This window comes from Trichomycterus rosablanca, chromosome 16 (genome assembly GCF_030014385.1).
Source record: "Trichomycterus rosablanca isolate fTriRos1 chromosome 16, fTriRos1.hap1, whole genome shotgun sequence".
Classification (NCBI taxonomy): domain Eukaryota; kingdom Metazoa; phylum Chordata; class Actinopteri; order Siluriformes; family Trichomycteridae; genus Trichomycterus; species Trichomycterus rosablanca.
The window spans coordinates 24,825,880-24,851,263 of record NC_086003.1 but is presented as its reverse complement, the minus strand read 5'-3'; the positions used below and the strand labels follow the sequence as shown (position 1 = coordinate 24,851,263).

Here is a 25,384-nt window from a genome sequence, read left to right as displayed (position 1 = left end):
TTAGACTTTCGTTCTGATTAATTTGGCACCCTTAGTAAAGTTCACGTAAAGGTTGTTTTTAGAAGGAAATGTAACCAAAACCTGAATAAGATGCAACACAAAATCCACCCAAACTGATCTGATGAGCACAGAATCAATCCTAAACTCAGTTGAAAATGTTGGGTATCTCAAGAAAGGGTTCACAGATTCCACAGTCCCATCAAGCGCTCTAGGTAAAGACGCAGTGTTGTTACACTGAGAAAGCAAGGTTGCACAAAGTACTAAATGCAGTAGAGCCAATGATTGATAGGATTATTTTTCAGAATAGATGAATTTATAGCTGGCCCTGACTGAATGTATGAACTGGTTTCTTGTGGTATCTTGTACATGACTGAGAAACTGTACCTACAGATCAATAAATAAGCAATAAAGTAAATGAAACAAACAGATACACTGTGAATGGTCGTGATCAATGATGAGAGCACTTGACATGTCTTCACATTTGCACCACAAGTTAATCAGCCCTTACAACCATGTTATGAAGCTCCTGGTACATGGTTTTTGTGCTGATGATAATACCAGAGGAGGTTTGGGACTCAATCAGAAACGTTCCAATAAAAAATGTAAAACCCCAAATGTTAAGTACCTAGAGCTCACTAGACTCCACAAGCAATTTGTCTAGAACTGGGTTTTATGGTCAGATATGAGACAAAGAGGGCATTTTGGCAACAAATGCTGGTTTGTTACATGGTGTATTTGGCATAAAAAAATCCAAGATCAGCAGTTAACAAAATAGTCAAACAACCATGTCATGATCAAAGTCACTCAGATGATTTTTTCCTCTTTTTGATGTCTCATCTAAACATGATCTGAAGTTCTTCATGTGTCTATGTAATATTATATTATCAATAATATTATATGTTGTGCTGCAGTCACATGCCTAGCTGAGCAGTCAAAAGATAATTAAACAGACTTTCTAAAAATGTTCCTTTTTAGTGTAATACAAAATTCAGTAATTATTAAATATGTTTGTTTCATTAAAATTACAAACACTTAGTAATAAAGCATAAAGCTTAGATTTTACACAAAGCTTACTTTAACTCTGCTCCTAAATTCACTTAGGTTTAAATTCTGCTCTCAGAGCATCTTACATTTTGTATGTTCTCTCTACATTCTGCTCCTAAAGCAGCCTGTGGTACTAACATTAAATTCTTACAGCATCTTCACACTTACACATGATTTAGCATGATTCTGAGAGGACACAGAGAATATGCAAGATGTTTCACAGACAGTGATTGAAGGTCCCCAAGACCCTGTTGCTATGAAACACCCCATGAACCAGCTGTGCCACCATGCTGCCAACATGCTTATTATGAATGATAAATTAAAGTAAGAATTAAGTTTTTAGGCCTCCTTGAATTAACACAGCAGCTTCTGTGCACAGCATACAAGTCTCTGGAAGTGTATAGAAGGATGGACATCATTCTTTTAAAACATATTTTGCTGGTTTGATGATGGTCATGGTGAGCTCTGTCTACCACATCAATCCCAAATCTTCTGACCTTCAAAATAGGATCATGGGTCATTTCTCAATTCAACCCACTTGAACCAATTAAACCACTGATGGTGTCCAGTTTTACACAAGTACTGTCAGCAGCAACACTTTAGGCCTCATCATCATTCAGAAGTTTCTCAATCCTCTCGTGAAAACCAGTGATAGACTCAGTAATTAAGTAAACATGTTTTATTTTCATAAACATCTGAGAGTGAAAAGACCCCAATGCAACGTCTTTTAGAAAACACCCCAATGCATTCTCATTATTACATTAATTATTCAAACCCTATGTTAACACTGTTTATTGCACTTGTCATACAGATAGATAAACATGAGTCCTCGGTGGAAAAACTATGTCTGCATGGGTTTGGTGCCATGGGGAACTTTTTAAATGAGTAAACTTTAGCTTGTTAAAATAGAGAACTTTAGACTGCAGTACCTATTTAAAAACTTTTTGCTCCACAGAGTCTTGAGACAGTTTAATTAATGCCCCAGTGGAGAGTGTGTTTTTACATCTATGACAAAATAACACAGGTGATTGACAGTGTAAGCATAAATAATTCATTAAATAAAATAATGAGGGCACAGGGAAAGGTTGGAAGTTAGCTTTGGCCTTTCCATAGTGATTACAGGGTTGAGTTATCAAAGGCCATGTTCTGCCTTAAACAAAGCCTCATTCCTCCAGCAATTTTATATGAGTAACTCTGTGTTTTACAGATTTTATGTTTAAAAGACATTATATTTTTCAGATTTTATAATTTTTTCTTAATTCTTTTATGCTTTAACAGCCATTTGTCTCATGAATTACATTTTACGAATTAGTCAAGGGTTGGACTGTGTGTTTTTTGCTGGTGATCCAGACCAAAGATTTTTTTTTATTAGACACCCAGTACAGTTAGGCAAATAGAGTTTTTAAAACCTTTTCTAGTCCTGGTAATCTCTGGTCCACCTAAAAATCCAGCAAAATGTATGAGGACACTTGCGTTTGTGAGGTCAGGCACTGATGTTGATAGAGTTCACAATCAGTATTCCGATAATATTCCAGTATTCCAATAATAATAATAATAATCCATTTTATTTATGGTGCCTTTCAAAACACTCAAGGACACCTTACAAAAGCAAGAAAGTAACAGACATCAATAAACCATTAAAATCTAATAGAAAAATCAATAAAGATAAATACAATAAAATCACTGTTAAACAAATATTGGGGTAGTAGTACCAATCAAGTTCGAAAGATCAGTAGTAGGTTAGCTTGAAGAGGTGAGGTTTTAAGTTGGGATTTAAAAGTAGAGAAACAATCGATACGGATATGGATTGGGAGGGTGTTCCAGAGAGAACGGGCAGAGTGGCTGAAAGCCCTCGCACCCATAGTCGACAGGCGGACAGAAGGAGTAGAAAGCTGGAAGGCTGAGGAAGACCTAAGAGTGCGGGTGGGATTGTAGACTTGGAGTAAATCTGAGATGTAAGAGGGTGCTAGACCATGTAAAGCTTTGAATGTGAATAATAAGATCTTGAAGTGTATGCAATAATTTACAGGGAACCAATGAAGCTCTCTGGAGTGGTGTTTAGTTAAGGGTGACCTAGAGATAATCCGTGCAGCATAGTTTTGGACTAGTTGGAGTTTTCATAATGATTTTTGAGGTAAGCCGAATAGGATTGAATTACAGTAGTCAATTCGGGATGTTACCAGCGCATGGACGAGAATGGCAGTACTTGTTTGACTGAGGAATGGGCATAGGCCGTGGATATTTCTTAAGTGGAAGTAGGCAGATCGTGTAATGTTATTGATGTGTGCTTTGAAAGAAAGATGACTGTCAAAAACAACACCCAGGCTTTTAACCTGGGAAGAAGGCGAAACGACAGAGTTTTCAAAGTTCAAAGTAAATGATTGGGTTTTGGCGAGAGAGATTTTCGGTTTTATCTATATTAAGCTTCAGGAAGTTTTTAAAGAATTAGTTTTTAGTTTCGCTTAAGCAGTCAGATAGGGTAGAAGGTGGGAGGAAAGCATTAGGTTTACTGGATAAGTATAGTTGGGTGTCATTAGCATAACAGTGGAATTGGATTTTATGTTTCCTAAATATTTGACCAACAGGTAGAAAGTAAATTATAAATAAGAGAGGTCCTAGATCAGAGCCCTGCGGGACACCACAAACAACTTCAGATGGGTGAGAGTGAAAATGTTTGAGTTGAATGAACTGGCTACGACCATTGATATAGGAGGAAAACCATGCAAAAACAGTATGAGTAAGTCCAATTGACTTGAGGCGGTCCAGCAAGATTTTGTGCGAGATAGTATCGAAGGCCACCTTCAGATCTAGAAGAATGAGAATGGTTAGGAGACTAGAGTCAGCCGCCACTAGAAGGTCATTAGTTATTTTAAGAAGTGCTGTTTCTGTGCTATGTAGAGGGCGAAAACCAGACTGGAAAGCCTCATATAAATCGTTGTCTATTAGTTGTTGTGTAATAGTTGCCATCTTGAGAGGGGCAGGAAGAGAACCAGAAAGAAGAGATGATTGAACAATGGCAGTAATAGGAGTACACAGAGAAGAAACACAAGATTTGACAAGGTTTGTCAAGAGAGGATCAATAATGTAGGTTGAAGGTTTAAATTTTTGGATAAGGCTGGTTATTTCAGTTATAGTAAGAAAGTTCAAAAGTAGATAGGGAACAAGAACATAGTACATGAGCAGTTGTACAGTCGTAGCTTATACGTAGAATTAACAGGTGGAGAGTACAGCTGCTGGTGAATATTTTGGAATTGAAGAATGACATAAACTTGTCACACAGTTCAGTTGAATACATGTGGTTAGGTAAAGTGTCCGGTGGCTGCAAAATGTTATTCACGGTAGAGAAGAGTGCACGAGTGTTACCCTCGAACGCCCTAAATAGTGTTTCATAGTAGGTAGATTTGGAAGTAGAGATAGCATCCTTATAATGCAGTAGGTGGTTATTATACATTTCCTTGTGCACAGTAAGTCCACTTTTCCTAAACAGGCATTCGAGCTGTCGTGCCCTTGATTTTAGTTGTCGTAGTTCAGTAGTGTATCATGGTGCAGTGCGAGTAAATGACATAGTTTGTGTTTTTAATAGGGCAAGTTTATTCAGGAGATTATGCAGCTCTGTGTTGTAATGAGAGATAAGGTCTTGGGTAGAAGCAGATCCGTAGTTCCAATGGAGAGCACTAATTCCTGACGACAGGGCAGTATGACCAATGTTCTTGATGTTATGGAATAAGATGGCCCAAGAACTCATTTTAGCTGATGGCAGTGTCACAGTAAAAGAAATCAGGTGATAATTAGAGATAGGAAGATCTAAAGCTGTACAATTCAGAGGAGTTATTCCAGAACAGTAGGTGAGATCTAGAGTAAGCCATTTGCAGTGGGTTGGAAAGTCCACATGTTGCTGCAGGCCAAAATCATCAATGCATGACAAGAAATCTTTTGTAAATGTATCATTTTTGTTGTCCATGTGGACGTTGAAGTCTCCCAGGACTATTGTGTTTGGTGACATAGAGCAGAGTAAAGTTAGAAAATTATAAAATTTCCTAATATTATGCTTAGGTGGCTAGTAGATTGTGGCCAAAATAGTAGATATTGGTCCACTGATTTGGATAATAGTTGATTCAAATGAAAAATGAGGAGGAACAGACACTGAGGTCACTTTCCATTTCTTACTGTAGAGGGTAGCAATACCGCCTCCTCGCCCAGTGGTGCGAGGTTCACAGGTAAAGGCAAACCCGGGTGGAATGCATTGATTTAATTGAGAAAACTCACCAGGTTGTTGCCATGTCTCTGTCAGGCAGAGAAAATAAAATTTATGATCGGTTAGTAAATCATAGACAAAGAACTCTTGTCAGAGAGTGAACGGATGTTTAGTAGACCAATGTATAGAGAGTTCATGCTGTGTACGGTGCTAGCCGACCTAGCCAAGGTAGCCAGCACATCCCGGTTAACAGACCGAGTACAGCATCTGCTGGGTGAAAGGGGTAGAGTTGACCAGAGAGACCTTATCGATTTGCTGTCGTCATATTTGTAATTTTGACAAGAGCCACAATGGATATATTTATGGCGTGGAAGGCAAGCAATATCCCGGTGTGGAAACAAAGATGATGATGGCTTGAGGGACGGGATCCGGTAACGGAGTTGGAGAAGTTAAGTTAGGTTGAGGTCAAGCCTCTGTGCAGGTCACCTGCACACAAAACTTGTCAATGTATAGTATTGTGCTAAAGACTTAGGCCACCATTAGATTTGGTGTTTTATCAATGGTATAGTAACCATATATATTTCTCAGTATCTTTAATAGAATATAAAATGAAATTTGTATGCATCATTATAAAAAAAACCCTGGGAAAATAACCTCTACAGCAGTGGTGGGCATTTACATTTTCCAAGGGTCCACATGAGAAACTCGGACTGTTGTGGAAGGCTGGACCAATAGGATGAACTTAATTTTGCTCAATATTAATTTTGTCTTTTTATAAAAAGCAGTATATTGTACAGTTTCAATAAGCTGATACTGTACAATCATGCCATGAAGCTCCTGGTGCAGAGTTTTCGTGCTGATGTTAAGGCCAGAGGAGGTTTGGGACTCGGCTCTTATTGAGTCAGCGGAGTGTTGGTGACTTTTATGCTCCATGTGCCTCAGCGCTCAGCAATCAGAAATGTTCTAATCAAAAGCCTTGAGCTCACTAGACTCCTCAAGAACTTTGTCTGAAACTGGGTTTTACGGTCAGATAGGGGACAGAGAGGTTGTTTTGGTGATAAATGCTGGTTTGTTACTGGTTACACATGGTGTATTTAAGATAAAAACAAATCCCAGATCAGCAGTTAACAAAAAACTCCAACCAGCTAATTTTGCACCAACAACTAAGAATGCCATGATTAAAGTCACTCAAGTGATATTTTTTAAACATGAACTGCAGTTCTATGTCTTTGTAATATTATACACTGAGCTGCAGTCACATGACTGGCTGAGCATGTGTAACATGTTTCTAATAAACTGTCTATTAGTGAGTGTGTTTAAATAAATGTCAAAACAATATTTAAACAGACTTTCTAAAAAGTCCCTTTTTAGTGTAATACAAAATTCTGTCATTATTAAATGTGTCTATGTTTTATTAAAATGACAAACAGTTGTTATTATTAAAGCATAAAAAACAACTCAAGGTTTGAACCCCAGATTGCAGCACCCACACAACCAGTTATACCACTGTGGATTTATTTATTATATTTACAGAAATCACTCATCAAGAAATAATTAAGGGGTTGTGAGTCATGTCAAAACAAAGTAAAAATAAAATCTAACGTAATGGTTGTGGATAGTTCAGGGTAGAAAATTAAACAAATAGAAGTATATCTGTGATTTTTAATACCATGAGAAAGAGACGTGTAATCAGCTTTTTACTCAGAGGTGTTTCATCAGGTCTCCAAGGCCTCATGGTGTCTGATATAAAGAATCACTCCACGATTGTCCTTGTGCGCAGAGCTGGGTGAAATATGGCAGTGCAGTTCTTCTGTAAGGGACCAGACTGACACATCATTTAACAATACTGTCTTCTGTTAGCAGTTTGATTTGTGAGTAAGTTCTGATCATTTGTAGTGGCTCACATTAAATGATCTGTGATTATCACTATAGGGTTATGATTTTGGGGGGGATTATGGCTAATGCAAGTGCAGCCGAGGTTCTTTTTTCATACCAGCAGATGGTCACGGCTACACTGGCCGAGGGAATGTTAGCCAAATTTCTCATTGTAACACTCCTGTCTATGTTTTTTATCAGCTTGAATGCCATTATGGTGTACACAATGCAGAGCAAGGCTGTTTTTAAAGAGACGCCGCGGTACATCCTGTTCACACACATGCTTGTGAATGATTCCATTCAGCTCCTGTTCACATACATCTTGTTCACCTATAAGGTTTTGGTCATCAGGGTAATGAGTGTTGCTTGTGCTTTTTTGATTTTTGTATCAACTACAACCTTCATTAATTCTCCTTTAAACCTGGCAGTGATGTCACTCGAGCGCTACGTGGCAATTTGTTTTCCTTTACGACATGTTCAGATTGCAACTCAGAAAAGAACTCAAACTGCAATCGGAGTGATCTGGTTCGTCAGCTCCATTAACATCCTATTCGATTTGTTTTATGGAGCGACAAATCCAACATTTTTTACCTCTGACACAGTTTGCAACAGGGAAAAATTCTTTCTGAAACCGTGGCAAGTGGATGTCTTACAGGGTTTTAACATTTTCCTTTTCCTGTCAGTCACAATGATCATAATTTTCTCTTATGTTAGCATTATGATCGCTGCCAGGTCTTTTTCCTCTAATAAAGAACCAGCCACGAAGGCCCACAAAACTGTCCTGCTGCACCTGATTCAGCTGGGTCTATGCTCTACATCATTTCTCTACATCGTCATAGAGCAGGCAGCAGCCCTGACTGGAAACAGCACTATCTTAAAGGAGATGCGCTATATAAACTATTTATTTGTGTTGATTCTGCCACGTTGCCTGAGCCCACTCATCTACGGGCTGAGAGATGAAGCCCTGAGGCCACTATTCATGAACTTCCTCTGCTTTGGCAGAAGAAAACGTGCCAGTGTAATCAACATACACTGATTAGAGGCCAGTTTGGCCTTATACAATTGTCTTATACAATTTGATGTTTGTTGTGTCAGCTAAAAAGGCTTTTCTGTACTTTCCAAAACAAAAGAAAAACTTTAACAGGACATGCTATGTGGACATCATGCATTATGCCAAACCTTTGGTCAAATATCATGATCTGCCGATTATCGAAGTAAAATAAGTTAACAGCTTCTTTAGAGAAAACTTTTAGATGAAATTTTTTTTTAAATGGAGAAAATGTAGGAATGTTAAATGTTTGCATAAGTAACTTCTGCTTTTCTGGATATTCTGGTTTATCCTTTATATTTTATGTATCATTTCAGATAAATACCAGTTAAGTTCTCAAGCCTTTAACAAAGGTCTGAGGTTTAAACTGTTTGGATATTATATTCATTTTACCTCTGAAGTGTTTATCTTAATAACCCTTAACCAAACTAAGTGATTTTGTAATTTCACCGTAGCAAAAAATGTACACTTTATGGCAAAAAATATTTGGACACCTGACCATTAGCCTGTTAGACGTCTTATTTAAAAAATGATATTAAAATAGACTGACCTCTGAGTGATCTTTTTTAGCTATAATAACAGCCACTCCTCTGGAAATGCTTCTTACAAGACTTTGAAATATGTCTGTGAGACTTTGTGCCTATTCATTTAAAAGAGTGTTTGTATGGCTGGGCACTGATGTTGGTCAGAAAAGCCTCAGTTGGTGTTACAGTTCATTCCAAAGCTGTTCATTGGGGCTGAGGTCAGGGCTCTGTGGAGGCCACTGGAGTTTCTTTAAACTGAGCTTTACTTCATGTCTTTATAGAGCTTGTTTTGTGCACATGGTCTTGCCTAAACAATTTCCTTGCCTAAAATGTAGGAATGGTAACTTTAACATTCTGCTCCTGTGGACATTCTAGTTTATCTTTTATATTTTATATATTATTTTAGATAAATACCAGTTAAGTTCTCAAGTCTGAGGTCTTTTTGATATTTCTTAACCTCTGAACTGTTTCTCTTTCTTAATCCTCAACCAAACTAAATGATTTCATAATTTCACTGTAGCAAAAAAAAAAAAAAAAACACTTTATGGCCAAAAAATATTAGTACACCTTACCATGAGCTTGTTGGACATGAAATTTAAGAAGTTATATTAAAATAGAGTGATTTTGGTGTGATTTTTTTAGCCATAACAGCCTTTCATCTGAAAAGGCTACTAATAAGACTTTGAAGTTTGTCTGTGAGACTTTGTGCCCATCCATTTAAAAGATTGTTTGTATGGCTGGGCACTGATGTGCCTCAGCTGATGTCCACTCTTTCAATCATTTTGTCCTTGCTGATGTCAATGCTGGGAGCTCTTTATATTATAAATAATGTAGCCTAACAAAACATGTGATTACTAACAGGTTCAACACAATGTATATTTAACAAGAAACAGTAAATAATGCTCTGTGAAAAGCATCTTCTGTCTCTTTTGTGATCTACTTTGTGATCTAATTCCTGATCAAGAAGGAGAGCTTGTTTTCCTAAGGTGCTCAAGTAGAGCAGTGGTACAATGTGCCAGCTCAGTACCGCTTAGATCCAGGGTTTGAATCCCCAGCAATGTAATCAGTCGGTCAGACATCAACATACAGACATGACTGGCTATGTCTAGGCCTCGTTATGGACTGGCATTCTGTTCTGAGGCCGAGTAATTCAGGAAAAAGCAGTGGTAGAACATGACAAAGTTAAAATATCCATACTATTGTTAGATCAAGAATTTGTCAGTGTGGAAAGTTTTAAAACTTTAACATTTAATTTTGTAGCATGCTCTGTTTATTCCTTGTTAATAATTATGTCAATCTACAGCTGGTGCTCTGTGTTCATATAAATAGGGCTAGTTTGACATCACCTGTTACAAAGTACATGGAACAGAAAACTCTCCAATTTCAGAAAGACAACCAACAGTGCCCTCCTAAGCTGAGTGGAAATTTTTTGGAAGGTCCAGTGTAATCTGAGAACCACCAAAGGTCATACAGGTGATGGATACCGTTCTAATATTCACCAGAGTGTCCCAGGTATAATTGAAATAATAACACCCCAACTGTTCAAACAACCTTTACTTTTTATTTTTAAACTTAACAGTGAGAAACACATAACACAGTATGAAGTACTCACCCCAAATTTAATAACAAGCAAAGCACGAAGAAAATGCAAAAAAAAAATGTAAAGAGAAAAAAAGATTAAAATATAAAAGAATAAAAAGAATACAATTTTCCAAGGGTCCACATGAGAAACTCGGACTGTTGCAAAGGGCCAGACCAATAGAATGAACTTAATTCTGCTCAATATTAATTTTAACTTTTAATAAAAAGCAGTACATTGTACAGTTTCAATAAGCTGATACTGTTAAGAATTTATGTTACAATTAGACATTTGCACCAACAGTTAATAGCCCTTACAATCATGCCATGAAGCTCCTGGTGCAGAGTTTTTGAGCTGATGTTAAGACCAGAGGAGGTTTGGGACTCTGCTCTTATTGAGTCAGCGGAGTGTTGGTGACTTTTATGCTCCATGTGCCTCAGCGCTCAGCAATCAGAAATGTTCCAATCAAAAGCCTTGAGCACACTAGACTCCCCAAGAACTTTGTCTGAGACTGGGTTTTACGGTCACATAGGGGACAGAGAGGTTGTTTTGGCTAGTACTAGTTTGTTAGTGGTTACACATGGTGTATTTCAGATTTTAAAAAATTCCAGATCAGCAGTTAAGAAAATTCTCCAACCAGCTAATTTTGCACCAACAACTAAGTATGCCATGATTAAAGTCACTCAAATGATATTTTTTAAACATGAACTGCAGTTCTATGTCTTTGTAATATTATATATTGAGCTGCAGTCACATGACTGGCTGAGGATGTGTAACATGTTTCTGTGTAACATGTTTCTAATAAAGTGTCTATTAGTAAGTGTATTTAAATATGTCTAAACATAGTTAAACAGACTGTTTCAAAAATGTCCTTTTTTAGTGTAATACAAAATTCAGTAATTATTAAATGTGTCTATGTTTCATTAAAATTACAAACAGTTATTATTAAAGCATAAAAAAAAACAAGTCAAGGTTTGAACCCCAGATTGCAGCACCCACACAACCAGTTATACCATTGCGGATTTATTTATTATATTTACAGAAATTATTCATCAAAGAATTATTTAAGCGGTCATTAGTAATGTCAAAGTAAAAATAAGAAAGACTTTATTTGAAGGGTTTAAATTCACATCTAACGTAATGGTTTTGCATAATTCAGGGAAGAAAATATATCAAATAGAAGTGTATTTGTGATATTTAGTACCATGAGAAAGAGACGTGTAATCAGCTTTTCACTCAGAGATGTTTCATCAGGTCTCCAGGGCCTCATGGTGTCTGATATAAAGAATCACTCCACGATTGTCCTTGTGTGCAGAGCTTGGTGAAATATGGCAGTGCAGTTCTTCTGTAAGGGACCAGACTGACACATCATTTAACAATACTGTCTTCTGTTAGCAGTTTGATTTGTGAGTAAGTTCTGATCACTTGTACGTAGTGGCTCACATTAAATGATCTGTGATTATCCCTATAGGGTTATGATTTTGGGGGGATTATGGCTAATGCAAGTGCAGTCGAGGTTCTTTTTTCATACCAGCAGATGGTCACGGAGGGACCGTTAGCCAAATTTCTCATTGTAACACTCCTGTCTATGTTTTTTATCAGCTTGAATGCCATTATGGTGTACACTCTGCAGAGCAAGGCTGTTTTTAAAGAGACGCCGCGGTACATCCTGTTCACACACATGCTTGTGAACGATTCCATTCAGCTCCTGTTCACATACATCTTGTACGTCTTTAGTTTTTTGGTCCTCAGGGTAATGAGAGTTGCTTGTGCCTTTTTTATTTTTGTATCAACGACAACCTTCAACAATGCTCCTTTAAACCTGGCAGTGATGTCACTCGAGCGCTACGTGGCAATTTGTTTTCCTTTACGACATGTTCAGATTGCAACTCAGAAAAGAACTCAAACTGCAATCGGAGTGATCTGGTTCGTCAGCTCCATTAACATCCTATTCGATTTGTTTTATGGAGTAGCAGCAAATCCAACATTATTTACCTCTGACACAGTTTGCACCAGGGAAAAATTCTTTCTGAAACCGTGGCAAGTAGAAGTCTTACAGGGTTTTAACATTTTCCTTTTCCTGTCAGTCACAATGATCACAATTTTCTCTTATGTTAGCATTATGATTGCTGCCAGGTCTTTTTCCTCTAATAAAGAACCAGCCACGAAGGCCCACAAAACTGTCCTGCTGCACCTGATTCAGCTGGGTCTGTGCTCTACATCGTTTCTCTACATCGTCATAGAGCAGGCAGCAGCCCTGACTGGAAACAGCACTTTCTATAGGGACATACGCTATATAAACTATTTATTTGTGTTGATTCTGCCGCGTTGCCTGAGCCCGCTCATCTACGGGCTGAGAGATGATGTTCTGAGGCCATTATTTATGTACTTCCTCTGCTTTGGCAAAAGAAAACGTGCCAGTGTAATCAACATACACTGATTAGAGGCCAGTTTGGACATGTAGAGCTTCGCTAATGTCTTATACAGAGTTTTTATTTGATTGGCTTATTTTGATGGCCAAAATATTTGGACACCGTACCATGAGCTAACTGGCATCTCATTTAAAAATGGTATTAAAATAGACTGACCTAAGTGATCTTTTTCAGCTATAACAACAGCCTTTCATCTGAAAAGGCAACTTACAAGACTTTGAAGTATGTCTGTGGGAATTTGTGTCTACTTATTTAGAAGAGTGTTTGTATGTCTGGGCACTGATGTTGGTCAGAAAAGCCTCAGCTGATGTTCCAGTTCATTCCAAACAGGTTCAGTGGTACTGAGGTCAGGGCTCTGTGGAGGCCACTGGAGTTTTTTTAAACTGAGCTTTTCTTCATGACTTTATAGAGCTTGCTTTGTGCACAGGGCCTTGCCTAAACTGTTGCTGCAAAGTTAAAAGAATTTCATTTATATATTTTATTTATTACACCTGTTAACAATTGTTGTAGCTGAAAAACATACATTTAATACAGAGAAAGAGTGTCTTAATAATTTTGTTCATAGTGTTTGTAGCCTTGTTAATACTCTGTAAGTCGAGGGTTTTTACCCTGCAGCCTGTGACATTAAGGGGCGACCCACACTTACTTACTTAAGGTTTGTTAGTATGAAGCACTGATGTGAAACAGCTGAAGTCCACTCTTTCAATCATTTTGTCCTTGCTGATGTCAATGCTGGGAGCTCTTTATATTATAAATAATGTAGCCTAACAAAACATGTGATTACTAACAGGTTCAACACAATGTATATTTAACAAGAAACAGTAAATAATGCTCTGTGAAAAGCATCTTCTGTCTCTTTTGTGATCTACTTTGTGATCTAATTCCTGATCAAGAAGGAGAGCTTGTTTTCCTAAGGTGCTCAAGTAGAGCAGTGGTACAATGTGCCAGCTCAGTACCGCTTAGATCCAGGGTTTGAATCCCCAGCAATGTAATCAGTCGGTCAGACATCAACATACAGACATGACTGGCTATGTCTAGGCCTCGTTATGGACTGGCATTCTGTTCTGGGGCCGAGTGATTCAGGAAAAAGCAGTGGTATAACATGACAGGGTTAAAATATCCATACAGCTCTTAGATCAAGAATTTGTCGGTGTGGAAAATTTTAAAGCTTTAACATTTAATTTTGTAGCATGCTCTGTTTATTCCTTGTTAATAATTATGTCAATCTACAGCTGGTGCTCTGTGCTCATATAAATAGGACTAGTTTTTTTTTTTTTTATATTTATTTTTATTTTAACTTTTAAACAACACAGCAAAACATTCTGGATATCAAAGTGTACATAGTCGAAACAAATTACAAAGCAATACCAAGAGAGAGAAAAAAAAATATATATATATACAAAGAGTAAAATAATAAAAATAAACACAAATAAACCAAATATAGAAAAGAAGTGGGACAGTCACACCTAAAACAGAGCAAAACATGTAGTCCAAATACAAACTTCACAGTCAGAATCTGAATAATTACAGAGAAATCACAAAAGGAGGGGGGGTGGGGGGGCGCTGAATGAACAACCAGTTCATTAAGGACAGTCTAATGTAGATACATTTCTAATATGGTCAAAGAAAGGGTCCCAAACTTTGTAAAATTTGCTTACTGAGCCATTCCTAAGATGCCTAATTTTTTCCAGCTTCATTACATAAACAATCTCTCTAATCCACATAGTATGTGAAGGAGGTATAGGTGATTTCCACTTAAGCAATAACAATGTCCTGGCAAGGAGAGTGACAAAAGATATCAAATCGGCCTCTGTAGAAGAAACTGGGGCTGATATAGGAGGTACCCCAAACAAAGCTGTAAGAGCATTGGGCTCAAGAGGTTTTTTCATCATCTTTGATAAAGATTTAAAGATCTCCGACCAAAACGGGAATAGAGAGGGGCAGGACCAGAATGTGTGAACATGATCAGCTGGGGCTTGATGGCATCTGTCACATATGGGGTCTATATTCTTATGTATATGAGAGAGTTTAACTCTAGTCAAGTGAAATCTGTGGATTATTTTACATTGAATAAGGCCATGTTTAGCACAGATGGAGGATTTATGAACCTTTTTCAGTGCCATACTCCACAGCTCTTCCGAGATTTCCTCCCCCAGCTCAGACTCCCAGCGTGACTTAATACTCAGAGAGGCTAAATGCAGAGAATGAATCTGTTCATAAATATGTGAAATCTGACCCCTCATTGAGGGTAAGGGCTTAATAAACATGTCCAACTCTGTCCCCTCTGGTAATTGAGGAAACTGAGGGAATGTACTTTTGGCAAAACTACGAATTTGCAAATATCTAAAAAAATGTTGCTGAGGCAATACAAACCTTTGAGCTAATTGTTGGAATGTTGCAAATGAGCCATCAATATATAGATCCTTAAATGTTCTTATACCCAAACTGCACCAAATATTAAATGCACCATCCACAAGTGATGGAGGAAAGTATGGATTTGCAGCTATCGGAGCCAAAACAGAGGCTGATTGAAACCGGAAGTAACGTTTAAATTGGTTCCATATTCTCAAGGAATTTCTAACCATCACATTCTTTGTGTAAGACGAATAGGATATTTTGGTCAGTGAACAGACCAGAGTGCCAAGGGAAGCCGGTTTGACTGAGTTAGCTTCCATGTGAAGCCAGGCCGGCGACACTGAATGGGGAGTATATTGCAACTAGTACTGTATGACTCAAAGGTTGACTGCCCAGAAATAAAACCAAAAATTTGGTAAGGCCATACCACCAAGCTCCCTGGGTCTCTGTAAAAGTTGCCTCCACAATCTTGTTTTTTTTTTATTCCATATAAACTCCAAAATGAGAGAATCCAATTTGTGAAAAAAACTGTGGGGTAAAAAAAGTGGTATACATTGAAATAAGTAAAGGAATTTAGGGAGAACATTCATTTTAATAGTGTTAATTTGTGCAGCTAAGGATAAATTTAATATGGACCATCGGCTTAAATCTTTCTTTAATTTTATCAAAAGTGGAATGAAATTTGCCTTGTAAAGATTTCTAACATCATCTGTCACCTGGATACCTAAATATCGGAAGCTATGATTGGCTATTTTAAATGGAGAGTTACGTGAGTATTCCCATGCTGCATTACCCAGGGGAAGAAGTTCACTCTTATTTAGATTTAATTTATAACCTGATATAAACCCAAATGAACTGAATGCCGCTAAAGCAGCTGGAACTGAAGTTTGAAGGTTAGAGAGAAATAGAAGTAAATCATCGGCATATAAAGAGACCTTTTGTTCCAGACCGCTCCTCACCATGCCCTCAACCGCAGGGTCGCCACAGAGAGCCAACGACAGGGGTTCAATAGCCAGAGCGAACAGAAAAGGACTCAGAGGGCACCCCTGCCTGGTAGAGCGGTGTAGAGGAAAAAAATCTGATTGAATATTATTTGTTCTTACTGCAGCTTAGCAGTGAAGCATAGAGCAGTTTAATCCACTGAGTAAAAGTTTTACCGAAACCAAATTTTTCCAAGGTATAGAAGAGATATTTTCATTCCACCCTATCAAAGGCTTTCTCCGCATCCAATGATATTACGGCTTCTATTACGTCAGATTCAGAAGGGTTATATATTACATTAAACAAACGACGTATATTAAAAAATAGATGTCTGTTTTTAATAAAGCCGGTCTGATTCAAAGAAATAACTGTAGGTAATACTGTTTCTAATCGAAGTGCGAGAGTCTTTGATAGAAGTTTATAGTCTGCATTTAATAAACTAATTGGACGATACGAGGAACAACTAAGAGGATCCTTATCCTTTTTAAGTATAAGTGATATTAAGGCCTGATTAAGGGTTGTAGGGAGGTGTCCTGATTCTAGTGATTCATTAAACATATTTAATAATAATGGTGCCAATTTATCAAAGAACTTAATATAAAATTCAATAGGATACCCATCCTCTTACCAGTTTGCATAGATTTTGCTGCACGAGACCGTTCTAAAATTGTTAATGGTTCATCCAGATTTTTATCTGCGTCTGGATCCAACAAAAGAATCTCCAATGGCCTAAAGAAATTATCAAAGTCAACAACATTTGCCTTTAAGTCAGAAGTATATAATGTACTATAAAATTGTCTAAATTCATTATTAATAATGGCAGTATTCGTTGTGATTCCTGAAGCTGTTTGAATTTGAACAATCTGATGAGAAGCAGAAGAATGTCGTAACCGATGAGCCTTGTCCCCAAATTCAAAATTCACCCACCCAAGTATGGTGTACGTGGGAAAAGAAGGAATATGCTCTACCTTTAGGATTGTGAAAACGCCACAAATCTGAGATTGCAAAATCTTTCAGAAAAGTCTTGATCACTGTGGCTGATTTGGACTCTGGGCTAGGCTTATTGGAGTAGCGGTCTAGTACTGGGTCAAGCCAACAGTTAAGGTCTACACCTAGAATAAGTGCATGTGAGGACATGTCCAGGATGTTTTTAAAAAAGCTGCCTAAAAAAGTCATCATGGTCCCAGTTTGGGGCATAGACATTAACTAAATGTACCGGGGTATTGTGTAGTTTGCCAGTAAGTATAATATACCGCCCATTCGGATCTGATATTACATTTGAGCAAATGAAAGAGACCGATTTATAAAACAAGATTGCCACTCCCCTTGCTTTACCGGAAAAAGAGGAATAATAAAACTGACCAACCCAACCAGCCTTAAGTTTGCACCTGTCTGATTTATCTAGGTGTGTTTCTTGAAGGAAAATAACCCGAGCACCCAGATGTGATGTGTTGGAACACTTTAGTACGTTTCTTTGAGGAATTTAGGCCCTTACAGTTCCAGCTGATAAATCTAAGTTCACCATCCCCATGGCAAAAATGTGTTACGGACTGTATCCTAATAGGACATTAGTAAAGACATAATAACAAATTAAGAAAGTGTGAAGCTTGCAAAGGACTTGAATCTGACATTTACTGGCCCTTAAAACAAATAAAGAAAACATAAAAAATAAAATAAAAAACCAAAAGTGAGTAAAAACTAAACTAATAAAATACAGAATAAAGCCAAAAGTCCTCACCCACCTCCCAACTAGCACCTCCCCAACTGAGATGCAAGAACAAATTCTCCCCAACAAACTTAGCACAAGCCACTCCATAGCAACTTCCCAAACCGGGAATGGTTATTATTATTAATAACCTAACATCGACAGCCATCAAATCACGTTACCCTACACAACAACTGTTCAAATAAAGAACATTAATAACAACAGTCACTAAATAACTCACGTGTCCCTATAACGGGTGCGATTACTAAGAAAGTTCATCGGCAAAATCCGCCGCTTCTTTTGCATCCTCAAATCTGTGTACCGTACCGTCTGGAAGGGTGATTTTTAATGTTGCTGGGTAAAGCAGGCCAAATGTAATGTCCGCAAAAGACCTTAAACGGCGTTTCACATCACCAAAAACAGCACGTTTCCGTGCGACAGATGAAGTGTAGTCCGGAAAAATAAAGATTTTCTTGTCTCCGTAATACAATGGTGAAGACCTACTGGCCCGCTGCAAGATCTCGTTCCGAACATGAAAAAAGTGTACTCTGGCAATGAAAGGTCTAGGTGTCTCAGTTTCTTTGGGTTTTGCACGGAGGGTTCTATGTGCCCGATCCAGCAGTGGTTTCTCTTCCAGTCCGAGCACGTCTTGAAGCAGCCCCGCAACAAAGTCCGAAACCCGAGCTCTTTCCGATCCTTCTGGGACCCCAATAATTCGCAAATTATTTCTTCGCGAGCGTGCCTCAAGGTCCTCACATCTGTCTTCAAGGCGTTTGCATTGGGTAGTGACTTTGCCAACAGCCCAGCCCCGGTTCTGGACTGCTTTGCTTGGGGGGGCAGTAAAACCTAATGAGGGGGCATGTTGATAGTCATGTTTTTGAAGCCAGAAATATATTCAAGGCTTGATTTGTGCATGAATGATGACAGCCAAGCTATTGATACTGGCTTAAAGTGATGTATGAGGTAAAGAAATAAAAATGCATGTTTTCGAACTTAAACTTAAAACCCAATGATTAAAAAATACATGTTGATTATGTAAATGGAGAAAAGATTATCTAATTGTATTTCATTTTAATACGCCCCCTTAATTAAATTGCCATTAGTTCATTAGAAGCACTAACCGCGGTATCAGGTGGGATGTCCACTTCTCCCTCAGGTGTATCAGCCACGAGTGCCGCAGGCTTGCGGCCCAACTTTGAAAGTTCCGTTTTGCTGCGGGTAGCTGACATTTTGTCCGATAAGAAAGTCAGGCAATGCGATAATATCTATCTGGGGTGTATTCAAAAGCTGTTTTATGAAAAAAAGAATTGTTGTGTTAAATATAAAAATGAATTGAGTCCATTTTCTCTCAGAGCAGAGGGAAAGCACGTCTACATCCTACGAACACCACAGCGCCTACCATAAATAGGACTAGTTTGACATTACCTGTTACAAAGTACATGGAACAGAAAACTCTTGCCAATTTCAGAAAGACAACCAACAGTTCCCTCCTAAGCTGAGCGGAAGTTTTTTGGAAGGTCCAGTGTAATCTGAGAACCACCAAAGGTCATACAGGTGATGGATACCGTTCTAATATTCGCCAGCGTGTCCCAGGTATAATTTAAATAATAACACCCCAACTGTTCAAACAACCTTTACTTTTTATTTTTAAACTTAACAATGAGAAACACATAACACAGTATGAAGCACTCATCCCAAATGTAATAACAAACAAACACGAAGAAAATGCAAAAACAAATGTAATGAGAAAAAAAAACTAAAATCTAAAAGAATAAAAAAAATACAATTTTTCCAAGGGTCCACATGAGAAACTCGGACTGTTGCGGAGGACTGGACCAATAGAATGAACATAATTCTGCTCAATATTAATTTTAACTTTTAATAAAAAGCAGTACATTGTACAGTTTCAATAAGCTGATACTGTTAAGAATATATGTTACAATTAGACATTTGCACCAACAGTTAATCAGCCCTTACAATCATGCCATGAAGCTCCTGGTGCAGAGTTTTTGAGCTGATGTTAAGACCAGAGGAGGTTTGGGACTCGGCTCTTATTGAGTCAGCGGAGTGTTGGTGACTTTTAAGCTCCATGTGCCTCAGCGCTCAGCAATCAGAAATGTTCTAATCAAAAGCCTTGAGCTCACTAGACTCCCCAAGAACTTTGTCTGATACTGGGTTTTACGGTCACATAGGGGACAGAGAGGTTGTTTTGGTGATAAATGCTGGTTTGTTACTGGTTACACATGGTGTATTTAAGATTTTAAAAAATCCCAGATCAGCAGTTAACAAAAAACTAGTTAGTGTAATACAAAATTCAGTCATTATTAAATGTGTCTATGTTTCATTAAAATTACAAACAGTTGTTATTATTAAAGCATAAAAAAACAACTCAAGGTTTGAACCCCGGATTGCAGCACCCACACAACCAGTTAAACCACTGTGGATTTATTTATTATATTTACAGTAATTATTCATCAATAAATAATTAAGGGGTTGTGAGTCATGTCAAAACAAAGTGAAAATAAGAAAGACTTAAATTAGAGGGTTTAAATTCACATCTGACGTAATGGCTGTGGATAATTCAGGGAAGAAAATAAAACAAACAGTGTATTTGTGATTTTTTAGTACCATGAGAAAGAGACGTGTAATCAGCTTTTTACTCAGAGGTGTTTCATCAGGTCTCCAAGGCCTCATGGTGTCTGATATAAAGACTCCACGATTGTCCTTGTGTGCAGAGCTGGGTGAAATATGGCAGTGCAGTTCTTCTGTAAGGGACCAGACTGACACATCATTTAACAATACTGTCTTCTGTTAGCAGTTTGATTTGTGAGTAAGTTCTGATCATTTGTAGTGACTCACATTAAATGATCTGTGATTATCACTATAGGGTTATGATTTTGGGGGGGATTATGGCTAATGCAAGTGCAGCCGAGGTTCTTTTTTCATACCAGCAGATGGTCATGGCTACACTGTCCGAGGGAATGTTAGCCAGATCTCTCATTGTAACACTCCTGTCTATGTTTTTCATCAGCTTGAATGCCATTATGGTGTACACTCTGCGAAGCAAAGCTGTTTTTAAAGAGACGCCGCGGTACATCCTGTTCACACACATGCTTGTGAATGATTCCATTCAGCTCCTGTTCACATACATCTTGTTTATCTGTAGTGTTTTGGTCATCAGGGTAATGAGTGTTGCTTGTGCTTTTTTGATTTTTGTATCAACTACAACCTTCATTAATGCTCCTTTAAACCTGGCAGTGATGTCACTCGAGCGCTACGTGGCAATTTGTTTTCCTTTACGACATGTTCAGATTGCAACTCAGAAAAGAACTCAAACTGCAATCGGAGTGATCTGGTTCGTCAGCTCCATTAACATCCTATTCGATTTGTTTTATGGAGCGACAAATCCAACATTTTTTACCTCTGACACAGTTTGCACCAGGGAAAAATTCTTTTTGAAACCGTGGCAAGTGGATGTCTTACAGGGTTTTAACATTTTCTTTTTCCTGTCAGTCACAATGATCATAATTTTCTCTTATGTTAGCATTATGATTGCTGCCAGGTCTTTTTCCTCTAATAAAGAACCAGCCACGAAGGCCCACAAAACTGTCCTGCTGCACCTGATTCAGCTGGGTCTGTGCTCTACATCGTTTCTCTACATCGTCATAGAGCAGGCAGCAGCCCTGACTGGAAACAGCACTTTCTATAGGGAGATGCGCTATTTAAACTATTTATTTGTGTTGATTCTGCCACGTTGCCTGAGCCCACTCATCTACGGGCTGAGAGATGAAGCCCTGAGGCCACTATTCATGTACTTCCTCTGCTTTGGCAGAAGAAAACGTGCCAGTGTAATCAACATACACTGATCAGAGGCCAGTTTGGACATGTAGAGCTTCGCTAAAGTCTTATGCAGAGTTTTTTTTTTTTAATGGCTTCCACAATTTGATGTTTGTTGTGTCAGATAAAAAGGCTTATTTGTACTTTCCAAAACAAAAGAAAAACTTTACCAGGACATGCTGTGTGGACATCATGCATTATGCCAAACCTTTGGTCAAATAGCATGATCTGCCGATTATCGAAGTAAAATGAGTTAACAGTTAACAGAAAACTTTTAGATGACATTTTGCACGATTTCTCTTCATTTGCTGAGCTGAACAAAGTTAATGTGCCACAATATTAGGTTTTGCAGAAAGTCTTGAGAAAACATTTCCTAATTGGAGAAAATGTAGGAATGTTAAATGTTTGCATATGTAACTTTAAAATTCTGCTCTTTTGGAGATTCTGGTTTGTCTGGTTTATCCTTTATATTTTATGTATCATTTCAGATAAATACCAGTTAAGTTCTCAAGCCTAAAACAAAGGTCTGAGGTTTAAACTGTTTTGATATTATATTCATTTTCCCACTGAAGTGTTTATCTTAATAATCTTTAACTAAACTAAATTATTTTGTTATTCCACCGTAGCAAAAACAAATGTACACTTTATGGCCAAAAAATATTTGGACACCTGACCAATAGCCTGTTAGACATCTTATTTAAAAAAATGGTATTAAAATAGAGAGACCTTTAAGTTATCTTTTTTAGCTATAACAACAGCCTTTCATCTGAAAAGGCAACTTACAAGACTTTTAAGTATGTCTGTGGAAATTCGTGCCCATTCATTTAAAAGAGTGTTTGTATGGCTGGGCACTGACGTTGGTCAGAAAAGCCTCAGTTGATGTTCCAGATAATTCCAAAGCTGTTCAGTGAGCTTTTCTTCATGACTTTATAGAGCTTGCTTTGTGATCACGGCCTTGCCTAAACTGTTGCTGTTGAAAGAATTTCATTTATATATTTTATTTATTACACCGTTAGCAATTGTTGTAGCTGAAAAACATACATTTAAAAAATATACATTTAATACAGAGAAAGGGTGTCTTAATAATTTTGTTCATAGTGTTTGTAGCCTTGTTAATACTCTAAGTCGAGGGTTTTTACCCTGTAGCCTGTGACAATAAATGTACATCACACATGTTATATAACAGGATTGTTTAAATCTAGCGACTCTCTCAAATCAAGCGACTTTTTCTGGTGTTATTGGAGACTTTAGAGACTCGGACGTGAAAGCATATATCGTTCTGCAGTTACTGTTCTGTTGATTTATCCTACTTATCGATTTGTCCTACCGAGCATGCGCACATCTGTTTTTGACTCGTTCAGTGGAACGCCTATAATTCTGTGCTACCTTTGCCTAATTTATTTCTGCTAACGGTTAGAAATGTATGGTTTTGGTTTTAATTCCTATAAAAGTTTAAAGGTTAAGTGTATGTAATGCCGTTATTATGTGAGTTGTTTTTTATTCTATTTCAGAACTATACAAGGTTTTCAAATTAGCTATACGTGATATATATACAGGGGTTGGACAAAATAACTGAAACACCTGGTTTTAGACCACAATAATTTATTAGTATGGTGTAGGGCCTCCTTTTGCGGCCAATACAGCGTCAATTCGTCTTGGAAATGACATATACAAGTCCTGCACAGTGGTCAGAGGGATTTTAAGCCATTCTTCTTGCAGGATAGTGGCCAGGTCACTACGTGATGCTGGTGGAGGAAAACGTTTCCTGACTCGCTTCTCCAAAACACCCCAAAGTGGCTCAATAATATTTAGATCTGATGTGCAGGCCATGGGAGATGTTCAACTTCACTTTCATGTTCATCAAACCAATCTTTCACCAGTCTTGCTGTGTGTATTGGTGCATTGTCATCCTGATACACGGCACCGCCATTGGATGCACATAGTCCTCCAGAATGGTTCGGTAGTCCTTGGCAGTGACGCGCCCATCTAGCACAAGTATTGGGCCAAGGGAATGCCATGATATGGCAGCCCAAACCATCACTGATCCACCCCCATGCTTCACTCTGGGCATGCAACAGTCTGGGTGGTACGCTTTTTTGGGGCTTCTCCACACCGTAACTCTCCCGGATGTGGGGAAAACAGTAAAGGTGGACTCATCAGAGAACAATACATGTTTCACATTGTCCACAGCCCAAGATTTGTGCTCCTTGCACCATTGAAACCGACGTTTGGCATTGGCACGAGTGACCAAAGGTTTGGCTATAGCAGCCCGGCCGTGTATATCGACCCTGTGGAGCTCCCGACGGACAGTTCTGGTGGAAACAGGAGAGTTGAGGTGCACATTTAATTCTGCCGTGATTTGGGCAGCCGTGGTTTTATGTTTTTTGGATACAATCTGGGTTAGCACCCGAACATCCCTTTCAGACAGCTTCCTCTTGCGTCCACAGTTAATCCTGTTGGATGTGGTTTGTCCTTCTTGGTGGTATGCTGACATTACCCTGGATACCGTGGCTCTTGATACATCACAAAGACTTGCTGTCTTGGTCACAGATGCGCCAGCAAGACGTGCACCAACAATTTGTCCTCTTTTGAACTCTGGTATGTCACCCATAATGTTGTGTGCATTGCAATATTTTGAGCAAAACTGTGCTCTTACCCTGCTAATTGAACCTTCACACTCTGCTCTTACTGGTGCAATGTGCAATTAATGAAGATTGGCCACCAGACTGGTCCAATTTAGCCATGAAACCTCCCACACTAAAATGACAGGTGTTTCAGTTATTTTGTCCAACCCCTGTATATATATATTGTTTATCTAATGCTATGTGTTAACGTTTTATTTAACCACGTTTATACATGCGTTCAGTGATTTAGAGCGTTTTTCATACATCTAGGGAAGCCAATCACTTTTAAATAACCATCTGCGACCTTAATAATACAACACAAAATGTATTCGATTATTTCTCATGTTTGTATTTTCTTAACAGTTCAACTGGTGTAGTCGAAGTTGTGTCTAATAAAGTTAATTACTGAGTGAATATGTTGAGCATTTATTATGTTATCTTGTACTTAGCTGTTTGTGTGTGTAAAACAATTTTGTTGCTTTTCCCTTGTCAGTTCTGTTCTAATTATTTGTTCCTTATTCCATGTTTTTGTAGCTATAGATAAGATCTGTGTGAGCTGTAGTTTTCTTACTGGGATCCTATCTAACACGGTATGATAAATCACAGAGGCAAAACCTTAGAAGATATTCCTCATAGATCAGGCATGTCTACTGTCTTAAATTGCATTACTTGTGGCCCGCCAGCACAGTCAAACATAAAATAAATAAAGTATATTAATACAAGATGTAATTCCCCTTTTCACCAGATGGTGGCAGCAATATTGTGTAAGTCAGTGGTGTCCAAACTTTTTCTAGGAGGGCCAGATTTGATAATGTGAAAGTGCCCGAGGGCCAACAGTCCATAATAACATTATTTTAAACAATAAAATAAGCATATAAATACGCTGTTATTTAATCATTTTATTTTCACACAGCAGACAACAACCAAATGTGAACATTCAGATGAACAAATCAGAACACAGAACAAGTCATTTGAATTTCTAACTGAACTTTAAAAACTCTAGAAAATAAACTCTAATAAAACTAAAATAAAAAATTTTTGCATTCACAAAGATAAAGCTTAACGTGGCTTTATGTATTAAAAGAACGACACAGAAACTCTAAGTTTCTCTAAATTATTACTGAGCATAAGTTCTCTCCACTCCAATGCTTAGCTCGTTGTTTTAGTACAACACTTCACGTTACA

General features: G+C 38.0%; 3 protein-coding genes across 3 annotated transcripts; all 3 read left to right on the top strand.

The window, feature by feature from the left end:
• Positions 1–7,193: 7,193 nt before the first annotated feature.
• On the top strand, positions 7,194–8,150 carry LOC134330891 (odorant receptor 131-2-like). The gene has a single exon (XM_063012162.1). The coding sequence runs from the start codon at positions 7,194–7,196 to the stop codon at positions 8,148–8,150; it is 957 nt and encodes a 318-aa protein (XP_062868232.1).
• A 3,607-nt stretch (positions 8,151–11,757) lies between these two features.
• On the top strand, positions 11,758–12,705 carry LOC134330890 (odorant receptor 131-2-like). Its single transcript, XM_063012161.1, has one exon. The coding sequence runs from the start codon at positions 11,758–11,760 to the stop codon at positions 12,703–12,705; it is 948 nt and encodes a 315-aa protein (XP_062868231.1).
• A 7,942-nt stretch (positions 12,706–20,647) lies between these two features.
• On the top strand, positions 20,648–21,604 carry LOC134330889 (odorant receptor 131-2-like). The gene has a single exon (XM_063012160.1). It carries the CDS (start codon positions 20,648–20,650, stop codon positions 21,602–21,604), a length of 957 nt encoding a protein of 318 aa, XP_062868230.1.
• The last annotated feature ends 3,780 nt before the right edge of the window (positions 21,605–25,384 follow it).